We start from the raw sequence: 26,318 nt of genomic DNA, 5'->3' as shown, positions 1-26,318 counted from the left end.
CCAGCACCGCTCCAAGGAACGGTGCCAGCCCACAGAGCCCCAGGATGTGCACCAGGGCTTTGAGAAGCTCAGGGCCCAGATGGTGCCTGACTGGGCATCATTCTGCACCCTGCATCCCATCCTGCTGCTCCCGGGGCACTGTTGCCCTAACCTGCACCCTGCCTGACCCTCATGAGTCACCACTTCCAGGGGTCCCATCCCTCCATGGGGGTGTGGCCTGAATGCTGGGGACGCCAGCCTGACCCTGGGGGCTGTGGCTGACCCTCAGGGACCTGTTAGACACCACAGTTCTTTGCCCCAGACCAGGGGCTCCAGGTTCACATCCCACCACTGGGTACTCTGTCTCACCCCTATGGTCCACGTCCCACTTCCACAGCACATTTCCCACCTTGCAGAACTTGTCCCACCTCCACGGTCCATGTCCCATCCTCCAGATCCTGTCCTACCCCTATGGTGTATGTCCCATTCTCTAGACCCTGTCCCATCTCTCTCGTCCGTGTACCACTCTCTAGACCTTGTCCCATCCCTATGGTCCGTACAACATTCTGCAGACCCTGCCCCCTCTCACGCACCCTTTCCCTTGAGCCCTGGCACTCCATGTGACCCCAGAACCACGTCCCAGCTCCCTGACCGACCCCGGTCCCTCCGTCCCGACGTCTCCCACCCCACTCCCGCCGCGGGCGCGGCCTCACGGAGCTGCGGAGCCGGGGCTGGGCCAGGCGGGGGCCGGGCCAGGCGAGGCGGCGGCGGGGCCGGGGCCGGAGGAGGGGGATCCCCGCCTCCCTGGGGCCGCGCTCGCAGCTCCGGAGCTGCCGGAAACCCGGCGCTGCCGCTCGGCCGGTGCTGCTGCTCCTCGGCGTGAAGTTGGTGTGGAAGCAGAGCACGGCCCGGCCCGGCATGTCCCCCCGCCCGGCTGCGGGACGCCGGCGGCGGCGGAGCCCCTGAGCGAGCGGCGAGGAGCGGCGGCCGGTCCCGACCATGGAGCAAGTGAGTACCGGGACGCGTTAGGGGCTTAGCCCCAGGGAGGGGCGTCGCGACCGGTCCCATGTCGGGGGGTCCCTCTGCTGCTACCGCAGCATCCCCAGCCCCGCGGCTTGTGCAACTTGCTGCTGAGTTGGGGTGCTGCGGGAGGACGAGCAGAGCGGGGCCGCTCCCGCTGGCACGCCGCTCAGGGCACCCCGCGCTGCGTCCCGCTGCGTGCTGTGCTTCCAACGGGCGCGAGCTGGGTGCTGGCCGGGTGCCTGGCAGCGGCCGTGCTTCTCCTCCTCCTTCTCCTCCTCCTCCTCTTTTGGGGAAGGCTGTCGTGCTTCTGCACGTGGAGCTTTTCACGGCCTCCTGATGCCACAGATTTGTTGGCAAGTTTAGCAGGTCCTCTCCTCCACGCGTCTGCTCACCCGATTATTCCTTTTTCCCTTCCACCCGACGAGGTTTTGCTGCTGATGCACGAGGAAGGTGCGGCAGGACAGGCTGCGGGCTCCGGGACATGCAACACTGGGAGCTTGGCTTGCTCTCCCCGTGCTTAACTCCCCAAATGTTGTGGTGAAAATAAGGGCTTCTTCCAAAAGGGCCACGACAGCGGGGAGACCAAAAGGCAGCCCAGCGTGGTAGGGACTGAAAGTTGTCATTATCCGCCGGCATCCATGAAATTAATCTGTAGCACAAAAGTGCTTCCAGCTGGCGGCTGCACGCAGCGGGCGCTGCCGGGTTGGGGGCTGCGTGCCCTTCGTTGGCCACAAATGAGTCCTCCTGGCAGTGGGCAACGGTGCAACTTCCAGGGTCTCACATCCATGTGTGCGGTGTCTGGTATTGCTCCTGCATCATGCAGATGTGAAGTGCCAGCAACGTGTCAGGAGTGAACGTGGAGGGGTAGGAAACGAGCTGAGGTCTGGGAACGCAACTGGGGATGCATCTGGAGATGCATCTGCGCTGCAGTATGGGATGGACCAGTTGCACCACTTGCTTGCCAAGTAAAATGCTCCTGTGCAGTGTGTGCAACTTGTGAAAGCACTGCCGCAGTGCAACTGTTGGCTTCTGCTGTTGTCAGAAGACACAGACAGTGTGTGGTTTTGTGGGGCCCTAAACTCAGGGGGAGGAAGGCAGAAATAACTGCCTAATTGTTAAATTAAAAGCCATCCCACGTCTCTAATTTGACATCTCTGCTGAGCTGTAAAACATGAAGGTAAAGGAGAGTCCAACTCGTGCTGCACTTTTAATGCCACCGTGCTGTAAATCGCACCAATGACTTGTACCGGCTGTGGGACCAGCGCCGCTGGCTCGGGCAGTGACAGAATAACTCAGTTCTTCCCTTGGTTATGCTGGCTCTCTTGGCTGATGTCAGTGGGTTTATTCTGATGGATTTACACCAGCATCAGGCACGAATCCAGCCCGGGAACATCCTGGAATGGCTATCTTAGTATTTCTTGCCTCCAGCAGAAGGAATACCCGCAGAAAGCTGAATTAACAACAACAAATCATCTCTTTGTGCTGCCCTCCAATTTTAGTCATGGAATCACAGGCAGTGAGCATGGAGCGGACACTGAGTCCTGCTCCCAGCGCTCTGCCCTGGCAAACCTCCCCTTGCTGACAGATCGAGGGGCTGCACAAGCCAGAGGCATGGGATGCCAGCACTGTGGGAAGCGCCGCGTGGTTGGGAGAGCATCCCATGCATGTGTCCTGCTTGTGTGTGGATCGAAGCGTCACTCCTGCTACAAACAGAGGGGGTGAGCAGCCACGCTTTAGGCACAGATGGGGACGATTTGGCCCAGAAGTGGAAATCCTGATGGGTGGAGAAAAGAGATTGTCCCAAGATGTCAGGGAGCTGGTGAATGCTGTGAGATCGCAGGAGTGCAAGCATGAGAATTCCCTCCAACCAAAGCAGTGATGAGGATGGGTTGCTTTTTCAGCAGTAGATGTGAAGTGCTGCAACTTTATAGTGAGTCATTTTATGGTAAAACCATGGAGGAGAGGGTTTTCACACTGCAGAGTAAAGAGGCCACGGACAGGCTGATTTGCTGTGTGTTTTCAGGCAGCCATTTTGCCATCGAGAGAAAAAATAAAAATTGATCTGCACAGCAGAAAACTCCAACCCATTTGGGAGTAGCAGGAAGACAGGCGAGGAGTCACTCTTGGTGCAGCTACATCCAAGCAGAACTGCTAGGTGTGAGGTCAAAGCCCGTGCCCAGTTACCCAAGCATGACATCAAAAGGGATGATGCACCAACAGGTCTGTATTGGTGCAGCCGTTGATGTTTGCTGAAGGAGCAAATCGCAACTGACTGCAACTTCCTGGCAACCTAAAAAAGTCGAGCTTAAAAAAAACACAGTGCTCCTCATTTCCCGGAAAAGTTGTTGGTGTGCTGCCATCCTGTCGCAGGGCCTGTCAAACACAGCACAGCACCACGAAACAGCTTCATTCTGCAAAGTGCACCGGGGCTGCTGGCCATTTCCGTGTGATTTACCTTTACCTGAGGAAGCCTGGCTGTGTTTCAGGCATCGAGCCTCTTCCTGACCTTGCTGGAGGCTGGAATAAACATTTGCACACAGCAAATTTAATCTGTTTTGCTTCTCATTATGGGTGCAAGTTCTATCTTTAAGGAACAGCTCACCCAAATACTATCCAAGGGTGTGTTTGCTGGGAGTCTGGTTCATGAAAACAGATCTGTTAGTAAGGCTTTCCTCTGGATTTTTGGAACCTGTCTGTACTCACTTGCCCTATCTCCACTCCCTTCTGGCCACGGGAGTGCCTGGCTCTGACTCCTTATGATGCACATGGGATTTCCTCATGGTAGGAAACATGATGTTTAAGCTACAGACGTTCTGATTTGTTTTGTTTTGATTTTTCCCTATCAGCAGCTAGCTAGAGCCATTTGAGGATGCTTGGGGCTCTGCCTTGGTCGTGCATCCTTTGGTTTGTGAAAATACTGCTTAGTGCCATTACAGGCAACAACAGGTCCTGTGTCCCGGGAGAAAAGCCAAATCTGGGGTAACAGTGTGGTTCTGGGAAGGGCTCTGGAGGATTTGGGGTTGGCCTCCTCTTAAGGGTCACGAGTTCGGTGAGGTGTTTTTCTAAGGGGATTTGGCTCTGCTTGCTCCTGGGAAAGGCTTAGGGCAGCAGCCGTGCCGGATTCTGCATGCAGGGCAGCAGCAGCCTCAAGGTCCATGCCCACTCCCCAGCCCTGTTCCAGAGGTCTGGGCTGTGGGGCAGGAGCTGCCTGAGCTCTCTTCTCCCCTGTACAAGTGTTCTCTGGAAGATGCCAGTCTGGTCCCAGCCTTTCTCCCTGTGAGCTGCTGGGGAGGGACTGCACATGGTGGGTGCTGCGGTCTTTGCTGGGCAGGCTTTTCCAAGGCCTGTCATTAGATGGATGGAAGGTGCTCTCAATGTAACTTCTCCCTTCTGCTTTTCTTGGTGGTCCTTCAGGATACAAAGGAGGAGGTCTCGGAGAAACCAAAGCCAGCTCCCAGTGCAGAGAAATTTGGCTGGATAAAGAAAAGCAGTGGAGGACTCCTGGGACTGTGGAAGGATCGCTACGTCCAGCTGCGGAAAACACAGCTCGTGGTCTACGAGGATGAGGTATGCTCACAGCTTAACCCTCTTGGGCAGGATCAAGTCCTCGGTGACACAGTCCTTTGATTTTCACTCCTCTTTCCAGCCTGTTCCTTTCAGAAGGACTTCTGTAGATACTTTCAGGGAGGTTAAATGAAGAAGAGACAGCTGCTGCGTTTTAGAGAATATTATATACCATAAATATTTCAGCCAGTAAATATTTTGACAGTAGCATTGTTAAAAAAAAAAAAAGGCAACGGGGGCAGGACATCCTGTGAGAAGGTGAACAGGGTAAGACTTGAGGCGGAAGCAGGATATGTGCTCGCAGTTTTTGGCATTTAAGGGCTAAAACTGCATTGTAGCGGCCTGACTGCCCACCTGCTGCTGGAGGGCACGACTGGCAGCCCTGCAGCTGTTGAGCACTCCACAAGCAGCTGGAGCCGCTGGCTGCCAGGCTGTGCAGGGTCTTGTTTAGCCACGATGGGCACAGGATGAGGTTGTGAGTGCTTGATTTATCCTTAAACAAGGACACGGTTTGGGTTTGGCTCATCCCTTCCTGTTGGTTGAACAAGCCAGAGCTAAGAGAAGGACTCCTGGGAGCCTTTTCCTGAACTTCCCTAGATAAGTTGAATGCCTTAAGTTCATGGCTTCATTTAGAGCTGTTTCTAATCCAATGAGGAATAAGAGCCAAGCCAAATCTGCTCTGTATCTTCATGCGAGAAGAATGAAAAGTGAAATATCTCTGAGTCTGCTGCCCTGTTGTTGGGCCGAAAGGGCTCTGTAAGAGTGAGATTGTCCTCAGAGGTCCCCAGAGGAATATATTAGTGGGCAGATCACATAAGCTCAGCCCGGAGGGGTCTGAGACAGGGGCAGCTGAGGCTAAGCCCTGCTGGTATGTGTGCTTCTGTGGCACCTGGCACGAGAGGACTGGGGCATTTGTGGGCATCAGAACGCTAGAAGACAAAAGCAGTCCAGTTTCTGTGCAGCATGTCAAGGGAACGGGAATGGGGAAACAGCAGTTGCACTGCTGTGATGGTTTCAGGAACAACAGGACTGACAAAAGAGTTTGGTTCTCTTTTCTAAAAACAGTATTGCCTAATATGGAAGATTTGTTCTGAGCGCTTTGGGTTAAATTGTATTACCTTCTGCTCTCCCCACATCCCAAGGCTTTCAGGAGGCGTTTGTTCTTGGTTTTGAAATGTCACGAAGAGTGCAAGAATACTGAAATGAGAAGTCAGGTCAGGTAACGAGGAGCTTGGAAGACAGGCAGAGTGGTGGGGGTGTGGAGACCTGCAGCTTTTCTGCAGAGATACAGCCTGTCCTGCAAACTGCTGGCTGTCTGCAGATCACATCCGAGTGCCCCAGACACCTGTTGACTCCAGCTGAAGCTACAGGAACAAACAGATTCAAATCTATAAACACGACATGGTGGGGTTTTTTTTTGTTTTTGTTTTTGTTTAAACAGCATGCCTTTAAAAACAAGATACATGGAGGTTCTTATTACCACAAGGGAAAAAAAAGCTTTTAAAGTAAGATTAATTTTCACAGGCATTCAGAAGAAGGAAAAATCCTGATCATTTAAAGAGTTATTTTACTATCTCAACAAGGAAAATGGCATTTGTAACAACCAGACATAATGTTTTCTGGTAGCCTGCGGATTGTGGTAACATCCTGTAATAAATTGCATCTGTAAGCTACAGTAGCTACAAGGCCCCATTATTGTAAATAAGGGATCATGTTAATATCTATAGGCTATTAAAACTAGCTTATAGTGAAGTCAAATATCTCAAGAGAGGAAATTGCTACAAAATTATCTGGTAGCACAATAGGATAGCATGTGATTGTGCAGACTGACAACAAGGAAACCGAAGGAAATGGCAATTTTCTGTACTCAGGAGGGGTCCTGTTACTGCAGAATTGCAGTTCATGTTTATTACTGTATTTATCTTCCAGTAGCGTGAGTTGGCAGTGCTGCTGTCTCTGTCTCACAACTGGGGAAGTTTTGGAGATGAGAAGTGACTTGCCCAATGTCAAAGGAGAGTCTGTGGCGCAGCACGCTCTGGTGGCTTCTATTTCCTTATCTCAATCTGCATTTTTTTGGCTCTTAAGAAGAGAGATTTTTAAATGGGATTATTCAGTACTTGCTGAACAGGAGGTTAACAGCCCTCAAAAAGCAAGGAGATAAAATATTGGCTAACAGAAATACAAGCTAAGTTAGACAAAAGTAGTTATGTGGGAGGGAGGCCAGCTTCCATGTCCGAGGGCAAGTGGAGAGTGTGCTCATTGAAACCATCCGATTTCCACGAAACGAGCTGGTGACTTGGACATGCTGTCCTTTTATCAGTACCTGGTGTGTTGCAGCCCTTCCTGCAGAGGTGTTAACATTGCCTTCAGCAGTTGCTCCATATGCAGGCACACTTGTTTATGCAATTGCACAGGGCTGGCAGCTGCACTTGTCTCTGAAGTTTGTATGTGCAGAATAACAGCAGAGAAGGCCAACAAAAGATGCTGGCAATAACACTGTAAGTACAGCCTAAGCGTAACACAAACACTGTATTTTAGCATCATCAATAGAAATCTCCTGGAATGTGCCTCTGACCTACCTTGGAAGCAGGTTCCCTATATTGCATCTGTTCATCTGTTTTAAAGCATAGCTACCTCCTGAAGGCAAATTGCAAATAGCCATTGTATTACTTGCAGCAGATGGTGGGTGAAAGCTGTGCATCTCTGTGCTGCAGGTTTCATCCAGCTGATGCAATGTATTCCTCGTTATCTGATGAGGCTCCATCCACAGGGCCCTGCAGGTGCACCCTGATGTGAACCTAGGACTCAGTTCAGAAGGATGTATGTACAAGGTACATATTACATACCCAAATGGCAGGAGAGATGCACCTATGCAAATACATACAGCTCTGTGACATTCAGATCCCAAGGAAATTACTGATGCATCTCAGTGGCAGGCAATTGCACACAAGCCCACAAAGAACCAAATAGGCAGGTCATTTTGTAGTGATGTTTCCTGTCTCTGCATATTCTTGCTGGAATAAAAACTAAGCCCACAGAACTGCACAGGGCATCTGCAGAACAGGCAGTCCTGTGCAAAGAGGCCAGATGAATCCATGCCATCACTCCACGGATCAGAGAGAGTCAGTCTTTTTGATTTTAACTTTTTTTTCCTCTTCTGATGATTCTTTCTTTTTTTTTTTTTTTTCTTTTTTCTTTTTTTAAAGTGTGCCACATGACAGGGCAAAAATCTACCGAGCAAGATGGCTGCTAGGGAGCAGAGGTTCCACGAGGCCTTTGGCTTCCTGTGTGACCTCAGCAGTGCAACTGATGTCTGCACTTCTGCATTGGTAAAGTGGTGGCAATGTATAACCAAATGTGATTTATCACTGCGCTTTGAGATCCTCAGATGGAAAAGAGGATTATTATTTCAAGCATTCCAGGCATTGTACAGAGAACAGAGGCTCACAGACCATTAGGATGTATTGGTGATGCAGTCTTTGCTGGAAATTTTATTTTCAGATAAGTAAAAATTTTACCAGATCTATTTTCCCTTTTTATCAACACTTCATTCAGGAAATTCTAGCTTTGCCAAATATGATTCCTTGGTTAAGCATATGCATTAATATGTATGGGTATTTAGTAATGTTCTCCCTCAGGCATTGAAATGCTTACAAACACACACATGTTTAAGTAGCAGTGTGTGCTCCACGAATAGCTAATGGTATTGTTTTTCTGCATTAAATCATGAGTGTAAGATTTTCTGTACCAGGATTTTAAGTGTCTTATTGATTGTCCCTTACAGCAACTACAAAAGCAATTTAAAAAGCAGGCACTAAAATCTATAGAGGGAAGAAGGCCTCAAGGGAATTCCCTGTTTCCTGGGCATGTCTGTGGCCATGGGAGAGGTGTGGCAATGGGCAGCAGATGCAGCCTTATGGGACACCCTGCAGGCCATGCTTTGCTGGGAGGAGAGACTACTGAGTGGGGATTCGGGCAGCTCAATCCAGCATTTGTGTCTTAGTGCAATAGAAAAGAATTGTTTTCACTTCCCTGGGATACAAGAGGCAAAATGCAGCAGGAGCTTGTGTCTGAGACCAGTTTGTAGGGGCAAGGCTCTGATGGAAACCTTGTCTCTGCCTGATGCTGAGCATCCTCCACGTCCCAGGAGGTTGGAGGGACCTGGAGACTGTTGGGAGGGTCAGACCCTTTGGTCTTTATCTGAGTCATACAGAACAGAAATAAAAGATTTCTTTGTGACCAGGTAGGCACACAGAGGGGCTGGCCACTTGCCAAGGGTAAAACAGAGACAAAAGTCCCATTTTGCCATTGCCTGAACTTCAGTCTTTTCCCTTACCTCATTCGTGGGGTTTTCTTTTTTCTCTGGCTGCTCTCTTCCCTGCCTTCCTTGAAAAGGATAACTTGAGAAGCTCCAGTCTCTGAGATGAAGGAGCAAAGTCATTGCCCTTGGGAGGCAGGGCCCTGCATGTCCCTATCCTTTCTGCCTTTATTCCCTGAGCAGCCCATAATCCCAAAGCCTCCCAGGGGAAAAGGGGCAGCTGAAAGTCAAAAGACAGCGTAGCAGAGCTGCTCAACCTGCAGTGTCCTTTATGTCCTCCAGCTTCATCACAGCCCATGGCAGTCCATAGGATAAGGAGGATGGCTTGCGCAGGATCCGAGGGAAGTTTCCTGTCCAAGAGGCAGGCAGGAAGGCGTGGACAAGGGGGGTGGCACAGAGCAACTGTGCTCTGCTGGAGGCAGAGCTGCTCTCCAAGGATGTGTAGCGTTGCCAGGGGACTCTGTCCAGATCTCTCATCAGTGTCCAGCCAAACCACCTACATTTACACCCCAAGCTCAGCAAACTTTCCCATAGGAGATGGTGACCACAGCAGTCATGTGACAGCACTGAGATGTGGGTGGTCACCTACCCAGGGCCAGGATGAGATCACCATCCCTTAGGCATGTATCACTGACCTCACCCTTCTCTCTGATTTGTTGGCTGCTGAGGGGTTATTATTTCCAGTTTTTGCAGTGACATTGCAAAACTAGGCAGCAGGAGCCTTTAAAGGGCTCAGTAATGTCAGCAGGATTTTATCTGTGAGGTTTTAGGTTTGGGCAGATTAATCTCCTCCTCCTAATATACCTCTTCCCAGTCCCCTGGTCACATTCACCTACTCAGTGTTAAACAAAATAAACAGTAATGCATAACAATAATAAACCTAAATTAGATCCAGACAGCCCTCTGTGGCTCAGAACTCGCTCTGCATTCTCGCATTGGCTCTGCTGTGCCCCCATCTCCAGATCAGAGGTTTAAAAAAAACTGAATGCAGCACGGGCTCTGCACAGTGACTTAAATGTCAAGTGGTAAGCGAAGGAAATTCCCTGCAGCCCACTTCCCTCTGAACTCTCCATTCCCTGCCTCCAGCCACGCAGTAACTTCCTGGCTACGACACATTTCCTCACCCCACACCCCCTTGCTGCTACAGAATTGCTAAGTACAAACTCATACCACTACAAATATGAGCAGAGTCAGACCTGGGTACGGTCGTGGCTGGAGGTTTTAATTTAGGATGGTAACAGAGAGGTTCACGAGGCATGCTGACTGAAGCACTTTACTGGCAAGAACTGCTTAGCAATTCTCACTGCTTATTTATGTAATATGTTGCAAAAGGGAGTTTTGGTCTGTTCTGAGACATGAATAATATTATCTGCCTGGCGCTACACTGCAATTCCTATTAGGGATGGTGCTCTGCAGCTGAACTGAGCCATGTACCACGTGTGGAATTTTAGTTATGTTATTGGGAGAAATGAGCCAAGTTCACGGCCTGCAGTCATCAGTGCAGATACACCAGAGATAAATACTCCCCAATGGGACGCTGGCCCTGACAGTTGTGCTGGCTGTATGGGCTGCGTTTCCAGTCCTAGGCATTCTGACAGCTCAGAGCATGGCTGTGAGAGAAGTGTGTCCCAGTCACACGGGGCTGCCACCAACCTTGCTCACAGGAGGGCCAGGCTGCCTGGCTCAGCGTGCCGGCAGGGCTCAGCTCAGCCCACATCCACCACGGGCTTCCTGCAGGGCTGGGCAGTTGTGACGCCTGCTCCATCTTCTTCCCTGTGAAAAAGCAGAATAACGTTGGCGTCATTCATTGCAGGAAGAAGGTGATTTTGCCAGGCTAAGTGGGAACGTGGGGGGACTTTGAGATCACGTCAGGAAACCTTATGAAAGTGTGGTGTGTTACTTGTTGGATAGATGAACAAGAATCCATGCAGCAGGACTGGCAGCACTGTAGCTTGGCAAAATCCTTCTCACCTTGCATCTGACTGTGAATCATTGGAAGGAGCCACCAGACATGGAAGAGGCTGATGTTCTTGTCCACACTGCGTTATTTGCTCAGCTGCTGTGGACCAGTAGCCACACATCAGCCCATAGCTTAGAGACCTTCATGCTTTCTTGAGTGTGGGATACCAACCTGATCTGTGGGGGCTTGCTGTCTGCATGCAGATTTATTTTTAAGGCAGAAGAGCTTTTAGACAGATGCAAAGGGAAAACACACAGAGGTTGATGGTATATGACTGATTTCAGTGACTCCTATTCGTAATAATGTTTCATTCCCTCTCTGCAGGATGAGCAGAAATGCATAGAGACAGTGGAACTGGAGAGTTACGACAAATGCCAGGAACTGCGTGCACTACTAAAAAAGAAAAACCGTTTCATTTTAATCCGCTCCCCGGGTAAGAAGGTAGGATTGCTTTCTCTTCACCCTCAATTCTGCTAACTTCAAAATGAGTCCCCAGGCAGCAGACAAAAGGCTCTGAAATTTACTTGTTTGACAGTTAGGAGAAATTGCCTGTGTTTGTGAATGGCCTAGGATGTACAGAGATGAACATCACTGTCCTGTAGACTTCATTCTTGTGCTGGGGAAAGGATCTTCCTTTTACTGGATTTACGAGAACATTTTCCTCTTGATATTTTCCTGCTTTATCGTTTTCTTTCTCCCAGTACTCCTTGAGCAGTGGTGTGAGACCATACCCTGCTGTTCCCACTGTGCCCTGAGCGAGGAAGTGTCCCTGCCCCAGCTGTGCATGCTGTAGCTTTGCTGAAGTTCCAGTGAAGTCAATGATGCCAATCCATGACTGGGACAGTTCATGTCCTTGGACACGCTCATATGAGAATCTCCAAGTAACTGCAAAGTAGCTGCAAAGTTTATTGCAGCCAAACAGTTCCTAGAAGAAAATCTGTTTTGGAGATTTAATGAAACTCTGCAATCTTAGCTGCCTATGCAGCACCTAGTTGTACCCAGAACCTAATAACCAGGCTGATGTTGCAAAGAAGTTCTACATCCACCTGAGCACGACTGTATGCAAGGAAGCCCTTTTATCTTATGTATAGGCCAATATATGTTCATCATCACTGCTCATACTTGGGAAGATTTTCTTCATTCCTGCTGACAGTGTATCAGCATCTTTCTGGGCTCAGATGTTTCTGTTGTTGCTCTTAAATAACTCACTTTGACTTACATTCTAATTTCAATGTGATTTTATTGGCTTAAAAGATCTTATTAAATTTTTCCACGCGGATCCGAGAGGTTGTTAGGGGACAAAAAAAATATTAATTTCCATAAGAATATGAACAGCCAAAAATATCAGCTTGCATGCATTTCCTCATCTCCATTTTGTTTGAATAAATGGAGACTGTTTAGTCCTTGCTGTCATTGCTGCTTATTCTTTCACTTCATTCACTTAGTGTTTATTTGTGTAACGGTGCCTCAAGACCCCAGCTGAGTTCAGAGCATCTCTGTGCTAAACTTCATTCACAACAACAAAACAAGGATAGTTCCCCTGCCCCAAAGCATTCACTTGGGCTGGGGCTGGGGTGGAGAGAGAAGGGGAATGATGTTTGTTTTGCAAGTAGGCCCAGTCTGCGTCAGGAAGAAAAGTGATATTAAGCACAACACACCAAGGTTATGGTAGCCTGGAATTTGAGCCCTCTGCTAGAGAGTTCCTGCTCAGCACTGGATACAGAGCAGTGAGTCTCTCCAGTTTGGCTGGAGGTTTAATGTTTGTTTCGTAACTTCATTAATCACAAATCATGTCAATTTTAGATCAAAAATGCCTAACCTTGGCAGGCTGGGTGCATTTTCTACAGGGAGACGGGACCACAACAACTGCCCCTGTTGAATGCCTCTGGCTACCTTGTGTGTGCACACCTACTCCCAGGGAGGCAAATAATTGCATGTGTGAGCAGAGATGGAGGCACAGTAGGAATTAATAATTATTTGCTAGTATATTACTTAGGCAAAGTGTATAATAGCTATGTATAATAGTATGTTTCTGCATGAATCAACAAAGAGTGTGGGATGTGTTCCTAAACCTTTTGTTTCTTTCTAAAGAAAGATATGTCCAAATTCTGCACTGAAAGGGAAACTTCATCCTTTTGGCATCCTGGCAAGTTTACAGCTCCCCTGGTTCTCATGCCAATGATTAAATGGAAACCTAGATAGCGGCCACTTTTCATAAGGCTCTTTTGGTAAAAGGGAAGGCTTTTATAAATGAAAAGTTCCCTGTTTGTAGCTCCTCTCCCACCCTCCTTTTGGCTGGGAGTCTGGTGAAGGTGTTGACACACAACGTGCTTTTGCAGATGTTAGAACAAACTTCAGTGAGGAGCCCAACGTACACAACTGTCCTTCTTCTGTTTTGGAATTGCAGCTGTGGCAATAGATATCTGCTCAACATTTTCCTTTGGGGAGACTAGCTGCCATCTGCAGCTTGCACTACAGCTTGAAGTTACCCTGTGAAGTGCCTTGCCAAGCCCTTCCATGTTTCACTAGTTTTCTCAGCCCCTTTTCCTGAGCACGGGGCTGGAGAATGCAGAAAGCAAGCGAATAAAGCCAGGAAAGGCCATTTCTATTCCAGTGTGCAAATAGAAGTGTCACTGTAGAAAGCAGGGATCTGAGTTTAACTTTGGGGGAATCCAGGTTTAAATACTTGATGGGATGTTTCTGAAGAGCAAAGGACACTTGGAAAGAGCAAACAATAAAACAGAAACTGTTCAGACCCTTCCCAGAGTCTGATGGAACTGTGAGCTCAGTGTAGGACTGTGAACTCTGCTCACAGTGAATCTACTCGTTAAAACAGCTCTGTAGCTACAGTTGCACCCAAATAAGTAAGTTGCCTTGCTAAGCACTGCTCTTTGATGGCAATACCCAGATTTTGCTTGCCCAGATCACAAGATAACACTTCTGTGAAGCCACAACAATATGAACGTGTCACACACCTGCACTGGACAGCTTCCTTATGTGGAACTGAAACAAAGTGCTGTCCCCAGTGCTTTGGTTCTTCAGCAAAGGAAGTTGGAAGTGTGCAGAAGACCCATTCTGCTTAGAAATCTCAAATGCTTCACGTCAGTCACACTAATTAAATGAAAACTGCTGAACAGAGAGAGCTGAGCAGAGAATTTGTAAGAAGGGGCAGCAGCCTTGGCTTGGAGACCTTAAATGTACTCATGATGCAAAGAGCAGCATAAACCATGCCTTCTCGTGTAAGCTGCCTAGAGACTCCAGAGACTGGCACAAGTCTGGTATTCAGCAGGTCTGAAAGCCTTCAGCTACCAGGATGAAGAATGGGAAGAAAGAGGGTGGCAGTATGGGAAAGAGTCCATGGGCAAGTGCTGCAGCTTCCCACATGTCCTGCCCAGCACTGCCAGGCACAAACTCAGCACTTGTGGAAATTTCCACTACTTTGTTTTTTTCTTCCCTCAGTCGACTTTGGAGGTACCTGTGGCTCCCTTCAGCAGGGGTCCAAATTGGAAGCTGACGAGATCTCAGTGAAGCACATTTGCTTGTGCTCTGAGGGGTTGCTCCAGGAGTCTGCCCAGGCTGAACGTGGCAGAGGTGCTGTGTTATTCCCAGGGATGAGGCAGCTCTTGGTTCTGCTGCAGAAAAAAAACAGGAATTCCCTAATTGATCGTCCCCTTGCTTGCACTTTTTCCTCTGTGATCCAACCTGACGAGGACCCAGATTCAGGAGATCACATCTGGCAGATAGCCTCTGCTGCACCCTGCGTGGTTACTGACCCAGCTGTGCTCTGGCATCTGCTGGAGGTGACCCTCAGTGACAAAAGTCAGCAGAGGAGAATGTGTTCCCACACCTCAGCCAGCAGAACACAAGCAGTTCACAGTCCAGTTTAGCCTACCCTTGCTGGCAGCTGAAGCTTTGCACTGAAATGGCTGAGAATACACAGATTTCTGTCACTCACCTCTTGACAGATTGGTAGCATCAAGCAGAAGAGCTCAACAAAGAGCTTGTATTGGTAAATGTCAAAAACTGCAGCTTTTGGGTTCTCCAGACTTGTCAGACAAATCACTTAGGGCTGGCCCTGGGCAGTGGGGTCGGCATAGCCACGAGACTGTCCCTGCTTGCAGAAGACTGATGTCTGAGAAGACACAGGGCAGTCAGAGAGATGTGCTCACTGTCGTCACGGGCAGCGACCAGAGTGTGAGCCTCTTTTACTGCATGACATGCAGCCAGTGATTCAGCAGGAACTGACTGGCTGCGCTGTGCTCTGAACTCACTTACAGTAAACTGCATACACTGTATTCATGGCTCACAATGGCCACTATCACATTAGGTTCAGTCTGACAGCTTTTCCTGGCACACCAGGCAGTTGTTTATGTCATGAGTCAGTCTCAGCTGGCTTAGCAGGTAGGAAGGCAGATGGGCTGCCCTGCTTCCTGGCTTTAGGCTTGGTGTCACTGACCCTCTACCTAAAATTGCTGCTGGAGATCAGACTAAAGCTAAATGGAGATCAGACTAAAGCTGTGTGTCCTCTGATATCTGAATACTCAGATGAATAAAAATAAAGACAAAGTAAATTAATTTGTTCCTTATCTCACTCTAGTCTACAGAACCACAGTGGCAAGCAGAACTGAGAACAACATCTCTGGCTTGTTCCTCTATTTCCTCAGCTTTATAGCAAGCTTCCATCCCAATATGGGCAAACCCTCTCACCCCAGTGCCCGTGGTGGAGGACATGAACTTCAGAGGGAGGCAGACAAGCAGTGCAGTGCAAGGAAACAATGAGGCTCTGTATGGCAGCATCCCAAGTGCCAGCCTCAGAGCTCCAGCAGCCTGATTTTTCCTTAGTATCTGTGGATATTATGCTAAAAAGGAAAAAAATGTTCTTGTAGAAAGGAAACTGAGTGCAATGGCTGTGCTGCTGCCTTTGGAGCATCTCCCCACGCTTTCCCCTCCCCCTGCTGTCCACTTGGTCTGTGATCGGCGGCTGCAGCGGTTGGTCAGCATTAAATAGGCCATGCCGGAGGGACACCTCAGCTTCTCAGTAATGACCAGCAATTCCCCAGGGCCTTCACTCTGCCCTGCTGCGCAGTCGCGAGCTGACAGCAGCACTTTGTCACAGACAGCTTTGGGAAGTCAGCGGCTTTTGTCCTGGGCAGAGAATAAGGCACAGGAAGTGGCATTAGAAGAGGAAGCTTGAAGTAAGGCAGGAATCCTTCCCTTGAACGCCATGTATGTTTCTAAACCTTGGTGCAGGATGCCAGGTCTTTGCCAGGCAGTGCAGCAGCACAGCTGCTCACAAGTAGAGCTTTCTCAGATGCTTTTGTAATCACAAAACTTTGGGGTGAAATCATTTCCAAACAAAGAAGTTTTCAAGCACACACAAAAACAGGCCTGCTTAGGCTAAAACAAAACCTGGCTGTCATGTTTTGGAGCCTTGCCTTCCTTAGATTCCCTGGTTAGTGTGATCCCTCTGCACCCCAGACAAAGAACCCTTTTTCCAGAGTGCTGTGGTTCAGGCCCTAACCTCTTCTCTGGGCTCTTAAAAAGGCATTTGGCCCCATCACCTTATGTGCAAACTAACTGAACAAATACACTCTCCCAAAAATGCTTCTTAACTCCCTGCTGGCCATGCTGGCTGCAAAGGCCTTGAGCTTTGTTGCTGTGGTGTGCAGGTATAAAACCTGGGCACTGCAGTGAGCGATAAATGCAGAAAGGAAGGGTAGTATGTTCCTAACTAAACAGCCAGGGTGAGTGTAAGGAGATCAGGCTTCAGCTGTACAGAATTGTTAATGGTGCTGTAAGGGTCAGGAAAGCATCCCTACTGGGAGGCCTAGAGTATAGGCATGTAGGATTTCAGAAGTTGCTGAAACCCCGAACAGTTGCTGCCTCGTTGTACCATAAACAAAACAGGAAGCTGCTAAGAGCACTAGCCTTGTCACCCTCATTTTGTATAGTCTGGATGTTCTAACCCTGTTGTGATTTCAGAATGTGGGGCCTGATTTACAAATGAGACTGCAGCTGGTCTTGAAGGCAGTACAAATGACTGTAGCATGTTAAATACTTGGAAAAAAATATTTTAACTAAGGCTCTACTAGGATGTGGTTTAGGTGAGCCTCTATATAACTCTCCTCCCCACCTGTAAAATGTGGATGATTGTTCTGAAAAGTAGTTTGTGAAGTCCTCAGGTATCGTAGTGATAAGCAGCGAAGAAGAGACCATCAGTGGAATTGGTAATTCTGTCTTCAGGGCAGGGCTGCAGCGCAGTGCCATCAATATTGACCCACACAGCACACTGTGAGATAGCACAGCAGGAAGCTCCACCCCTGTCATTAGGGATAGACACATGAGGAACTTGTGTGGTGGCTGGGTTAAGGTTACCTAGGCAACTTTGGGATTGTCCAATTTTTTTGAGTGCTTGATTTTGCAGCTTTCATGATGTTCTTTAGCACGAGAGCATTTATCTGTGTCTGTACAGTGCAGATTGCAGCTATTTGGATTCAGTGGAGCTATGTGGATCCAAGCCAGTCTGCCATACAGTAACTTGTAATATGAAGATGGTATTTTTCTCACCTGAAGTGTACTTTGGGGCAAAACTACACAATAGCACACAGCAGAAAAATAAATAGCATCTTACTTATTGTTCCTGCTGTGGTCAATTAGAGATTAAAAACATTGAGCACAACCCTGGGATGACTCTGGAGGAAGGCAGAGCTGGTTGAATGGGGGACAGCCATACAATCATTGCTCCCGTCCTCATTTTCGTCCTGTGCTTTTTTACCAGCTGTGTCTTCTATGGCCTAAGATTGTTCTGTATTCTTAGGATAGCTGTTCAGACCCCAGAAAATGAACATCTGTAGAGTCCGTTTTTATTTTCTTCATTTGCAAGCAGGAAAAGATATTGTTAATTTTTTCAGTTACGCTGCGCTTAGCCGCATCCTGTCCATGTGCAGCTGAAGCAGGGTTGGTGCAGCCAAGGTCAGAGCCCTGATTCCTGTATTGGCTCTGTTCTGCAGAGCCGCAGGAGCAGGGAAGAAGGCAGAACCTATGGCATGTGGGTTTCCTACTTGCAGCCTGTGGCAGAATTGGAGATAAAGCAGCTGATAGCATCTGAACTGCCACAAAACAACTTGGACTCTCAGTCTGATTCACTGCACGCAGTTTGACCATTCACTGTACAAACAACTTTCTGCTATAAGAGCTATTCCATAGATTTTACAGAAGTAAGAAGCTCATAACGTACTTACTACTTTAATTGCTAATTGCAAAAATAGAACGACAGCAGCAAACAGCTCAGCATAACAAAATTCTGTTCACAGGAGCTATGAAGGGAAGTACTTGCCAAAGTGCAAAGGAATCTGTACTTTAAACACAGACTGGAACTGGATGTTATATAAAAACTGAAGGGATATACAGAATGCAGAACGCTGCCTCTCTGTAATGCTTAGGCAAAATTCTCTCTCTGCTCTTGCAGGTTCATGATATCAAATTTCAAGCTGCAACTTTGGAAGAAAAGGAATCGTGGATAAAAGCCCTGAATGAGGGCATCAATAGAGGCAAAAATAAAATATTTGATGAGGTAAGAGATGCTGTTTTCAAACTCATGTACTTCTGTGTCACTTCTCATTCACTGCTTATTTAGCTAGCAACAGAACTTGTGTGAGACCCCAGGCTCCCTGTCCTTCCTGAATGCCAGGCACTGCCAAAGGAAAGAAAGCCCATTCACAGGTGGATGCAAGGCAGACCAAGCTGCATCCTTACAGGCTAGGAGTCTGTAGTCCCTCTAGTTCCCAGCCCAAGAGGCTCGATCATATCAAGGGGTGTTTGCATCCTTTCTGGTAGGGTTAGAAGCAGGCACAGTAGGCTAAGTAGATGGTACAGAGACATCGTCAGTGCTGCAGGAGCTAACATCTCACTGAGAGACCCATGGGACACCAGAGCTCACCAAAGTCAGGGGGAGATGGTCTGATGGCATCAGTGGCTTTTGGTGACATGGTTTTCCCCTGTCCTGGAGGATGCGACTGGCTGCGACTGGAAGGACTTGTCTTCCCCACATTGTCATGATGCCCAGCACCAAGTAGCCTGGAAATTGAGGTATTTGGTTAGGACAGCCTTCAAGACTGGAAAAATGTGCAGTGACTCAGTCCACCAGCTATTCTTGCTTCAGGCTGGAGAGAAGTCCAGTGGAAAGTTACTCCGAGGTTTCTCAAGCCCATGCACTCTCCCTGCCTTTCTCTCCACTGGCCCTAGTTCCCCACTCATTCTGGTGTGCAGAAGCAAGGATGAAAAATGCACATCCTCAAGCCTGACTAACTTTGCTCTGCTCCAGGTTACCTTGTAATTGGCCCCTAATTAAACTGAAAGAGCAGTATGTATTCTTTAGTTGTTTTTGTAACTGAAAGGAAGTGTACAAGTGTACAAGTGTACAAGTGTACATTACAGGAATGACATGAAGAATTAGGCAGGATTAACTAGGAGACTAAGAAAACAGCAAGATCTGTTTAGCAAAGGAAACCAAAGCAGTGAGTAAAAGTTTCGAGAAAAGAGCTAAGTTCCTTTGACAGTGCTTGAGTGCAAACTCTGAGAGCTGAGAGCTTGGGCTTTGCTTTTATTCAGGACAGGGCAAAAGCTGGAGAAGAGGCTGGAACATGCTCCTTTTTCACCTGGGTAAATCACATCTCACATCAGGTTTTTAATGGTACCTGGAGCCCTTGGATCAAGGAGGAAGCAGCATGTGTAATTACAGGGAGCAGCTGTGTGCAGCCTGAGAAGCCATTACAAAGCAGAACAGCAAAGAGCTGAGCAGCCAGGTCTGCTCTCACGTTACAGTGGGTAGGAGATACAATGTCCTCTAACATAATGCTGCTCAGCCCTCCCTGGAGCCACTGACACGGACAGAGCTGCCTGCAGCAGCAGGGCAGTGGGCAGCAAAGCCCACAGCCCCCTCCCCAGCATGGTGTGGTGAGGTCTGGGGTCACCTCCCTCTCCCTTCTCCCTTCTCCCAGAGACAATGTTCCTGATGAGGATCCAGGGCAGAGCTAGACTTTAATTCTTGTTCATTCCGCTAAAGATCAGATTTCAGATTTGAAATGTTTCTGCACAGACTAGGCACAAGCTAATGGGTCAGGCCTCAACTGGCTTGGATTTGCTTTTCTTCAGCCTATTAAATTGCCCAGAGAAGCTGTGGAGGCTTCTTCCTTGGAAATCTCCTTGGAGATCTTCAGAAGAGCTCTGGGTGGTCCTGCTTGATGGGCAGTTTAGAGCAGGTGACCTCCAGAGGTCCCTTCCAACCTTAACCATTCTGTGATTCCTTCCTGCTCACACGTGGGTGGCAGTGGATTACTCCTCTGATTCCAGGAAATAAATTTGTTAATTCAGCTACAGTTGCAATTAATCCAGGTCACTGCTCACACCTTCTATTCGGCTTCCTGCAGCCATTAGAGCTGTACAAGGGAAGGTCTATTACGAAGAACTGCTGATACAGTTCACCGTCAGGTCACGGTTATTAATGGGCTTTCACCTCTAAGATGACAACAGCAGTTTCAGAGCTCAGGCTGCGTGGGGACAACAAAGCCCTCCTGTGTCCTTCTCTTACCTGCCCTTTCGGTAGAGGGGAGGCTAGTGATTGCAGAACTCTGAGGGTTGGGTGCTTTGATGTAGAGTGCCTTTTAGATAAACATACGCTGAAGATACCTTAAATATCCATCACATACACACAGGGCTTTGCAGGCAAGCTGGAACTAAGGGAAAATATTCAAAAACCTTCCCTGGATCAAATGCTGCATCCCTTCATGTGTGACAGTGAGAATTTTATAGATGGATTGTGAGAAATTAACGACCTTCTTCCTTTTCTGTTTCCCTTCCTTTTAAAGGTGAAAGTAGATGAGAGCCTTTCCTTGGACCACGTAACTCGGGACAGAGTGAAAGTGGCCCATGGTCGCAGGCCGCCCACAAGAAGCCACCTCAAGGAGGTAGGTACATCCCATGGGGACAGAGCCACCTCCCCAGCTGGGACCAGCTGCACCCCTGCACACTGCTCCTTCCAGCTACGGGCAAACCCTCAGGAAAACCCAGGTGCAGACAGTCCAGAGAAAGCTCAGGAGGGAAATGGCTTCCCCTGGGAGACACGGCGCCCACACCTCTTAACTAATCTCCAGGTTAACCCATAGATCTGTAGTTGCTGCGCCGTGTTACAATATATTTAGCTTCCCATAAGTCACGAGCTGCTTCGCTGTCTGGTGAGAGCCTTTATAGTTTCATTTTAATCAGAAGAGACCGAAGCTGCTATATTTATTTGCAAAGAAGTGATGATTTTGTAGCCACAGTGGTGTAAAGATACAAGAACTGCACGGTCTGTGGGGAGAAGCTGTATTTTTTATTAAACTAACTGGAAAAAACAGACAAGCTTTCAGGTTTACAAACCCTTCCTTAGCTCTGAAACAATACATTATTCTCCCAGGCAGTTTTATAGACTAGCCTGTCTACCCTTAACCGATTTTCTGGATCTGTCACTTAAAAAAAAAGGGAAAGAAATAACACGGCAAAAATAAACCTGCAGCTCATTTCAGTGGGAGAGGTTCTTATGAATGTTTGATTCCTGTGATTTATGAAAAAGCTTCCACAGACAGATTGATATTTTAGCAGAACATTAATCTAAACCAACGAAGGTTTCTAAATCAAACCTTCTTTCTTCAGACTTCCCAGACTCTGACTTATGTGTCTGCACAGCACTCAGATGGCCCTAGTGCAGGAAATGAGATGCCCCAAGATTTTTCATTTTGCATAGAAATGGAGGGAGAGTGTGTCTTCTGGAGGTATGCATAAGAATGAATCACGGGTTCTCACCCATCCCTTCAGAAAACAACAGAGCAAAACATGACAGAAGTTGCAGAAGCAATGAAGTGTGGATTCTCTGATGCATAGAATGGGTTCAGCAAAGCTGGATGCCCTTCCCTGGGCACTGATAAGCCCTCTCAGCCCTACTTAGCTCCCTATTTTCATGAGATACCTCAGACATAAATATCTGTAAGTGCTCTCGCTTTCAGCCAAATTCGAGAAAAACTGGCTTCCAATTTCAAAAGCAGTAACAAGGAGAGAGAACAGAGCCTGCAGAAAGATGAGAATGAGAGTTGCTGGCTGCAGCATTGTGAGAGAAATGGGATGAATGAATATTTTCAGTGCCAAAGCAGGCCAGGTAAGGATGCAGCATGCCTGTCTCTCTGTCTGTTAACGGCTGGAAAGGCAAGAGAGCCTTTACCTAAATTCTGCACTGCAGGGCTCTGGCTCTAGTTGCAGTTTGGTGCAGCATTGGGTTCCCTCACACAGGAACTGTCACTGCATCTCTCCGTCCAGCGCACTAAGCTCACATCCTGCAGTGTGTTGACCACATCCACCCTTTTTAGGATATCCCCCTGCTAGAGAAGTTTGCAGGCAGCCTGTGGTTTGCAGGAGGTGTAACCAGCTAGTTTTAGCCCCAGTGTGGCAGCAATGGCATCAGGCTGAGAAAGAGTGAGAAGGCAATGGTGTTACAATAGAACCTCTGGCCAAGTGATCTCAGTGTATGCCAACTTGTTTTATGTGTTCACATAGAAATATGACAGTTCCAAAAGCAGAAAGCAGCAGTGCTTTGGGTAAGCACACAGGAAATGAGGTGGGTAGAGGGATCCAGTTACTACAGGGCGAAGAACTAGAATCAGTCAGAGCTGACTGCTTAGCATCGACAGGAAAACAGAAATAGGAGTGTGGAGCAGGCTTTGAGATGTTCTGCTCAAAGAAAGTATTAAAATAAATTCTATGCTTTGGTCCTAATTTTTGACTGCTTGTGGCTCTTGGGTTTGTTATTCTTGTGCAAGCTGCTGCACCATCAGGCAGGAAATAATTCAGCAGCAAAACCACCCATAGCATTCTCAGAGCATGTTGGTCTGTAGAAAAAGTGGGCTAAGCAGAGGGATAGGAATCTTCATTGATGCATTCAACATTTGCTGTACGGTACATGACTTGACCCTACTTTCTTCTTTGTCGGGTAAAATGTTTTGGTTTATCACAGCTCATTAAATTTGGGCATTGCAGATTGCATTGGGTTTCACAGCTACTGCTGTGAGGTGGTATTACAGGGTGATGCTGCATAGCAGCAGCACAAGCTCTGTGGATTGCTCTTGAGCTGCAGAAGCAGCTGCTCTTAAGAGCGCCGTTTTTGTTATCAGTCAGATTCTCCTGGCAGTTTCGACAGGTGTGAGTATAAGTAGGGGGTGGATGTGCAAAACAGTAATCCCTCACCTTCTCCTTTCAGCTGAAGTTTTATGCTGCAAGTGTTTGTACCGCTGTATCCATAGCAATTCCTTGAAGTTAAAGGATTGAGCAGGGGATTGATGGAATAGAAATTGATAAAGTTCTCTCTTATGTTTCAGGCTGCCAAGTCTACATCAGATGGGATCCTGCGACTAGATCTGGATATAGTAGACAACGGACCACCAAACTTTGACTCCACTGTCAGTGAAAATGACAATCCGCCACCTCAGAAAGAAACTCCAAAGCCACCTATGCCACCTACAAAACCTTCTGGCACAAAAGAAAACCATGATGCAGAGAACAGTGTTCCTGATCAGGAACATAAAATGTCCCCTCCGTTGCCTCCAAATAAGAAGCTTAAGGAAGGCTTAGCATCGAAGGAGAACGCAGATGCCAGGGAAGAGGACTGTGTAAGCAGAGAGGAGAATGTGGAAGAATCTAGTGAGGAGAACAGAGATCAGCTTGTTGAGATCAGCAACAAGGGCACAGCAAAAGCTCCAGTTCCTCTTCCTAAGAGCGTGTCAGACAAGCTAAAAGTTGCTTGGGACCAACCAGTCCTTGAGCCTAAAAATGCAAAAGACTTGGAATTATCAGGAGATAGTGGCAAAGACAGCCTTGCTACAATTGCTACCTCAGATGTTGCAAAGCCTCCTGTTCCTCCTCCTAAGGTTCTATCAGAAAAAATGATAGCCACTATGAACTCCAACCACAGTGATCTGGAAGCTGGGGGTTTGGAAGAACTGGGGTCTGGCAGTTCCAAGTCCCCGGTGAATGGCATTGAAGCTGGTGAAGCAGCAGAGTCAGCATCCCAAACAGCTGAAACTGAAGAAGGAAATGGGAGAACCTCAACTGAGATGGAACAGCAAACTTCAGCAGAACAGAGAGAGAGTTCCCCAGCTACAGAGTCAGGCCATGAGAGTATAAAAGGAACTATTGAGAAAAAATTATCTGTAGAAACCCCTTCAGTTCTGAAACTTCGCAGTTCTTCTCTGGGAGACTTGCTGTCTGATTTCAAAAGTACACAGAGAGCACTTCCACGCCAAGGTCTCTCTGAGGATTCCCATTACTGCTTAGCTAAAATGGAGGAGAAAGTTGCTAACGAACGGGAGAAGGCAGAAAAACTTCTGCAGAAGGTTTTAAGGGAAGGGTTGGAGCAGGCCCAGGAGGGCAATGGACCCCCGGTGGTGGCAGAGGCATTACTCAATGAGGCTGTAGAACAACTTCGGCAAGCTACACAAGTCTTGCAAGAAATTAGAAGTCTTGGAGAACTGAAAAAAGAAGCAACACAGAAACAGAAAGACAAGCAAAAAGATCTAGTGACTCTTTATAGGAGAAGTGCTCCCTGACACACTCCTCAAAGAGACTTCTTTTGCGGAACTCAAAGCTAAACTTTTGCCATTTATGATTTGTACTATTGCTAGGCCAGTGTTCAAAAGGTGGTGTTTTGCTGTGCATGCACCATGTTTATGGAACAGAATTGAGCTTTCAGTTATAGCCTCTCTCTCTTTCTTCACGCTGTACATACGTACTAGTCCAGCTCTGATCCTCTTTGCACAGCAGAAGGTTACAAGACACTGAACAGCTTGAAAATGTGAACAGTCTTTATGGACTTGATCCAAAGTCTTTTCGAGTGAATGGATCAGGCCTTAACAATTTCTGATAGTCAAACCAAGTTCAATTTTTGAAAGAAGCAGAATGGTTATTCTAGCAAAAGCCCCTGTCTATCTGTATTTACAAGCAGATACCAGATTACACTGGCACATATCTAGTCTTCCCATTTAATTCATTTAGGATAAATGTAGTCAGAGAAAACTTTACTTTGTTTATACTTTTGTTGGCAAGGTTTCCTGGAGCACCTGGCTCAGTGACATCTAGGAATGTAAGGATAAATGGCTTCAACTTCTCTGAAGATGCTCATAAAACTACATTCACAGTTAAAAAGTGACCTCACACAGAGGCAAGCAAAACTGGCCAGCTCCTGCCTACAAGAAGTGTCCTCAGATCTAGCAAGTCTGTATGAAGGCACTCTTCTGAATCCAGCTGGGCAGAGCTGTAGGTGTGCTAGGCACTGTGTAAGTGAATGCAAGTCTCAGTGCAGCACTGCCAGGCAAGTATTAATTGTTCCTGTTCCATGAATGTAGAAACTGAGGACACGATGCAAAGCAGGAAGAAGTGTTTTGTAGCATCACAACGCGTTTGTTTGTAAGGACCATACGCATCCATAACTCTGAATGCCATCGGGGTTGGGAACAATTAGCCGGCTGTTTGGAGCGCTTGTGTCCAGGAGATGCCCTGGGGCAGCCTGTGGTAAGAAGCTCATATTCTAAGGACACGCGTTCCCTTAGCCATTGGCTCTGCTGTGGGATGTTAGCTGACAGGAGCATGCACATCAGGCAGCCAGTCTGGATGGGATCCCCCTTCCTATTTAACATGTTTCTACCTGCTGTGTTGTGGCCAGCCTGAGAGCCATGGTTTGGCACAAAGGTCTGGAGTAATTGGAGTATGGAGGGAAAGGCATTTTGTGTGCATAACTTTGGGGCTGGTCCCTGTGGCTTAAGTATATTAAAATAAAAGTACATTGCTGCAGAAGGGTCTGAAAAAGGCACTGCAAGAAGGCTCTGGCACAGTTCCCACAGCTTTCCCACCCACCTGCTGAAAGCAGCCCCAGTTCCCATGGTCTCTAGTGATTAACATTGTGATAAAATCACGTCTGTGCTGCTACTGCATAGCACTGTACCTGAGCTGGGTCCCCTCACCTATTCTCTGCAGTATTTGCTCTCAGGGGAATCATATGACACCATGAAGGGCTTCTCCTTTGCTTAAGGCAGGCTCTGGAAGCACAGAAAATGACAATCTTCCCTGACTGGTTTTAAGGAGTGACATGCTATCTTAGCTCTTTTTTCTCATTTGTCAGCACTGCACTCCACTCCCCCATTTCCATTTCTTCCATTTTCTTTGTATAACTTCCCAGGTTCTGCAAAGCTGCAGTCAGCTGCAAACTCTTCCCTTTGCAGCAGCCCAGTAAAGCTTTTTCTTTATCTCTTCTTAGCCTCGCCAATGTGCTCATGTGTCCCAGCATAGAAATACCGCCTTTGGGCTTCCAAATGTCCCATTTTTCACCACCCAGAGCCTCTTTTGATTAAAGCAGCCATGGTGGTCTGTCCCCCTCTCTTGAGCTGTAGACATTGCATG

General features: G+C 47.8%; 1 protein-coding gene across 1 annotated transcript; it reads left to right on the top strand.

The window, feature by feature from the left end:
• Window positions 1-978: 978 nt before the first annotated feature.
• On the top strand, window positions 979-24,472 carry PLEKHO2 (pleckstrin homology domain containing O2; the record flags this gene model as incomplete). The annotated part of the gene is made up of 6 exons (XM_079541097.1): window positions 979-987; window positions 4,417-4,569; window positions 11,169-11,285; window positions 18,313-18,417; window positions 20,711-20,809; window positions 23,246-24,472. The coding sequence occupies 6 exons, from the start codon at window positions 979-981 to the stop codon at window positions 24,470-24,472; spliced, it is 1,710 nt and encodes a 569-aa protein (XP_079397223.1).
• Between the last annotated feature and the right edge of the window lie 1,846 nt (window positions 24,473-26,318).

The sequence above is a fragment of the Tetrao urogallus genome (genome assembly GCF_951394365.1).
Source record: "Tetrao urogallus genome assembly, chromosome: 11".
NCBI classification, from domain to species: domain Eukaryota; kingdom Metazoa; phylum Chordata; class Aves; order Galliformes; family Phasianidae; genus Tetrao; species Tetrao urogallus.
This window is presented reverse-complemented; position numbering and strand designations above follow the sequence as displayed.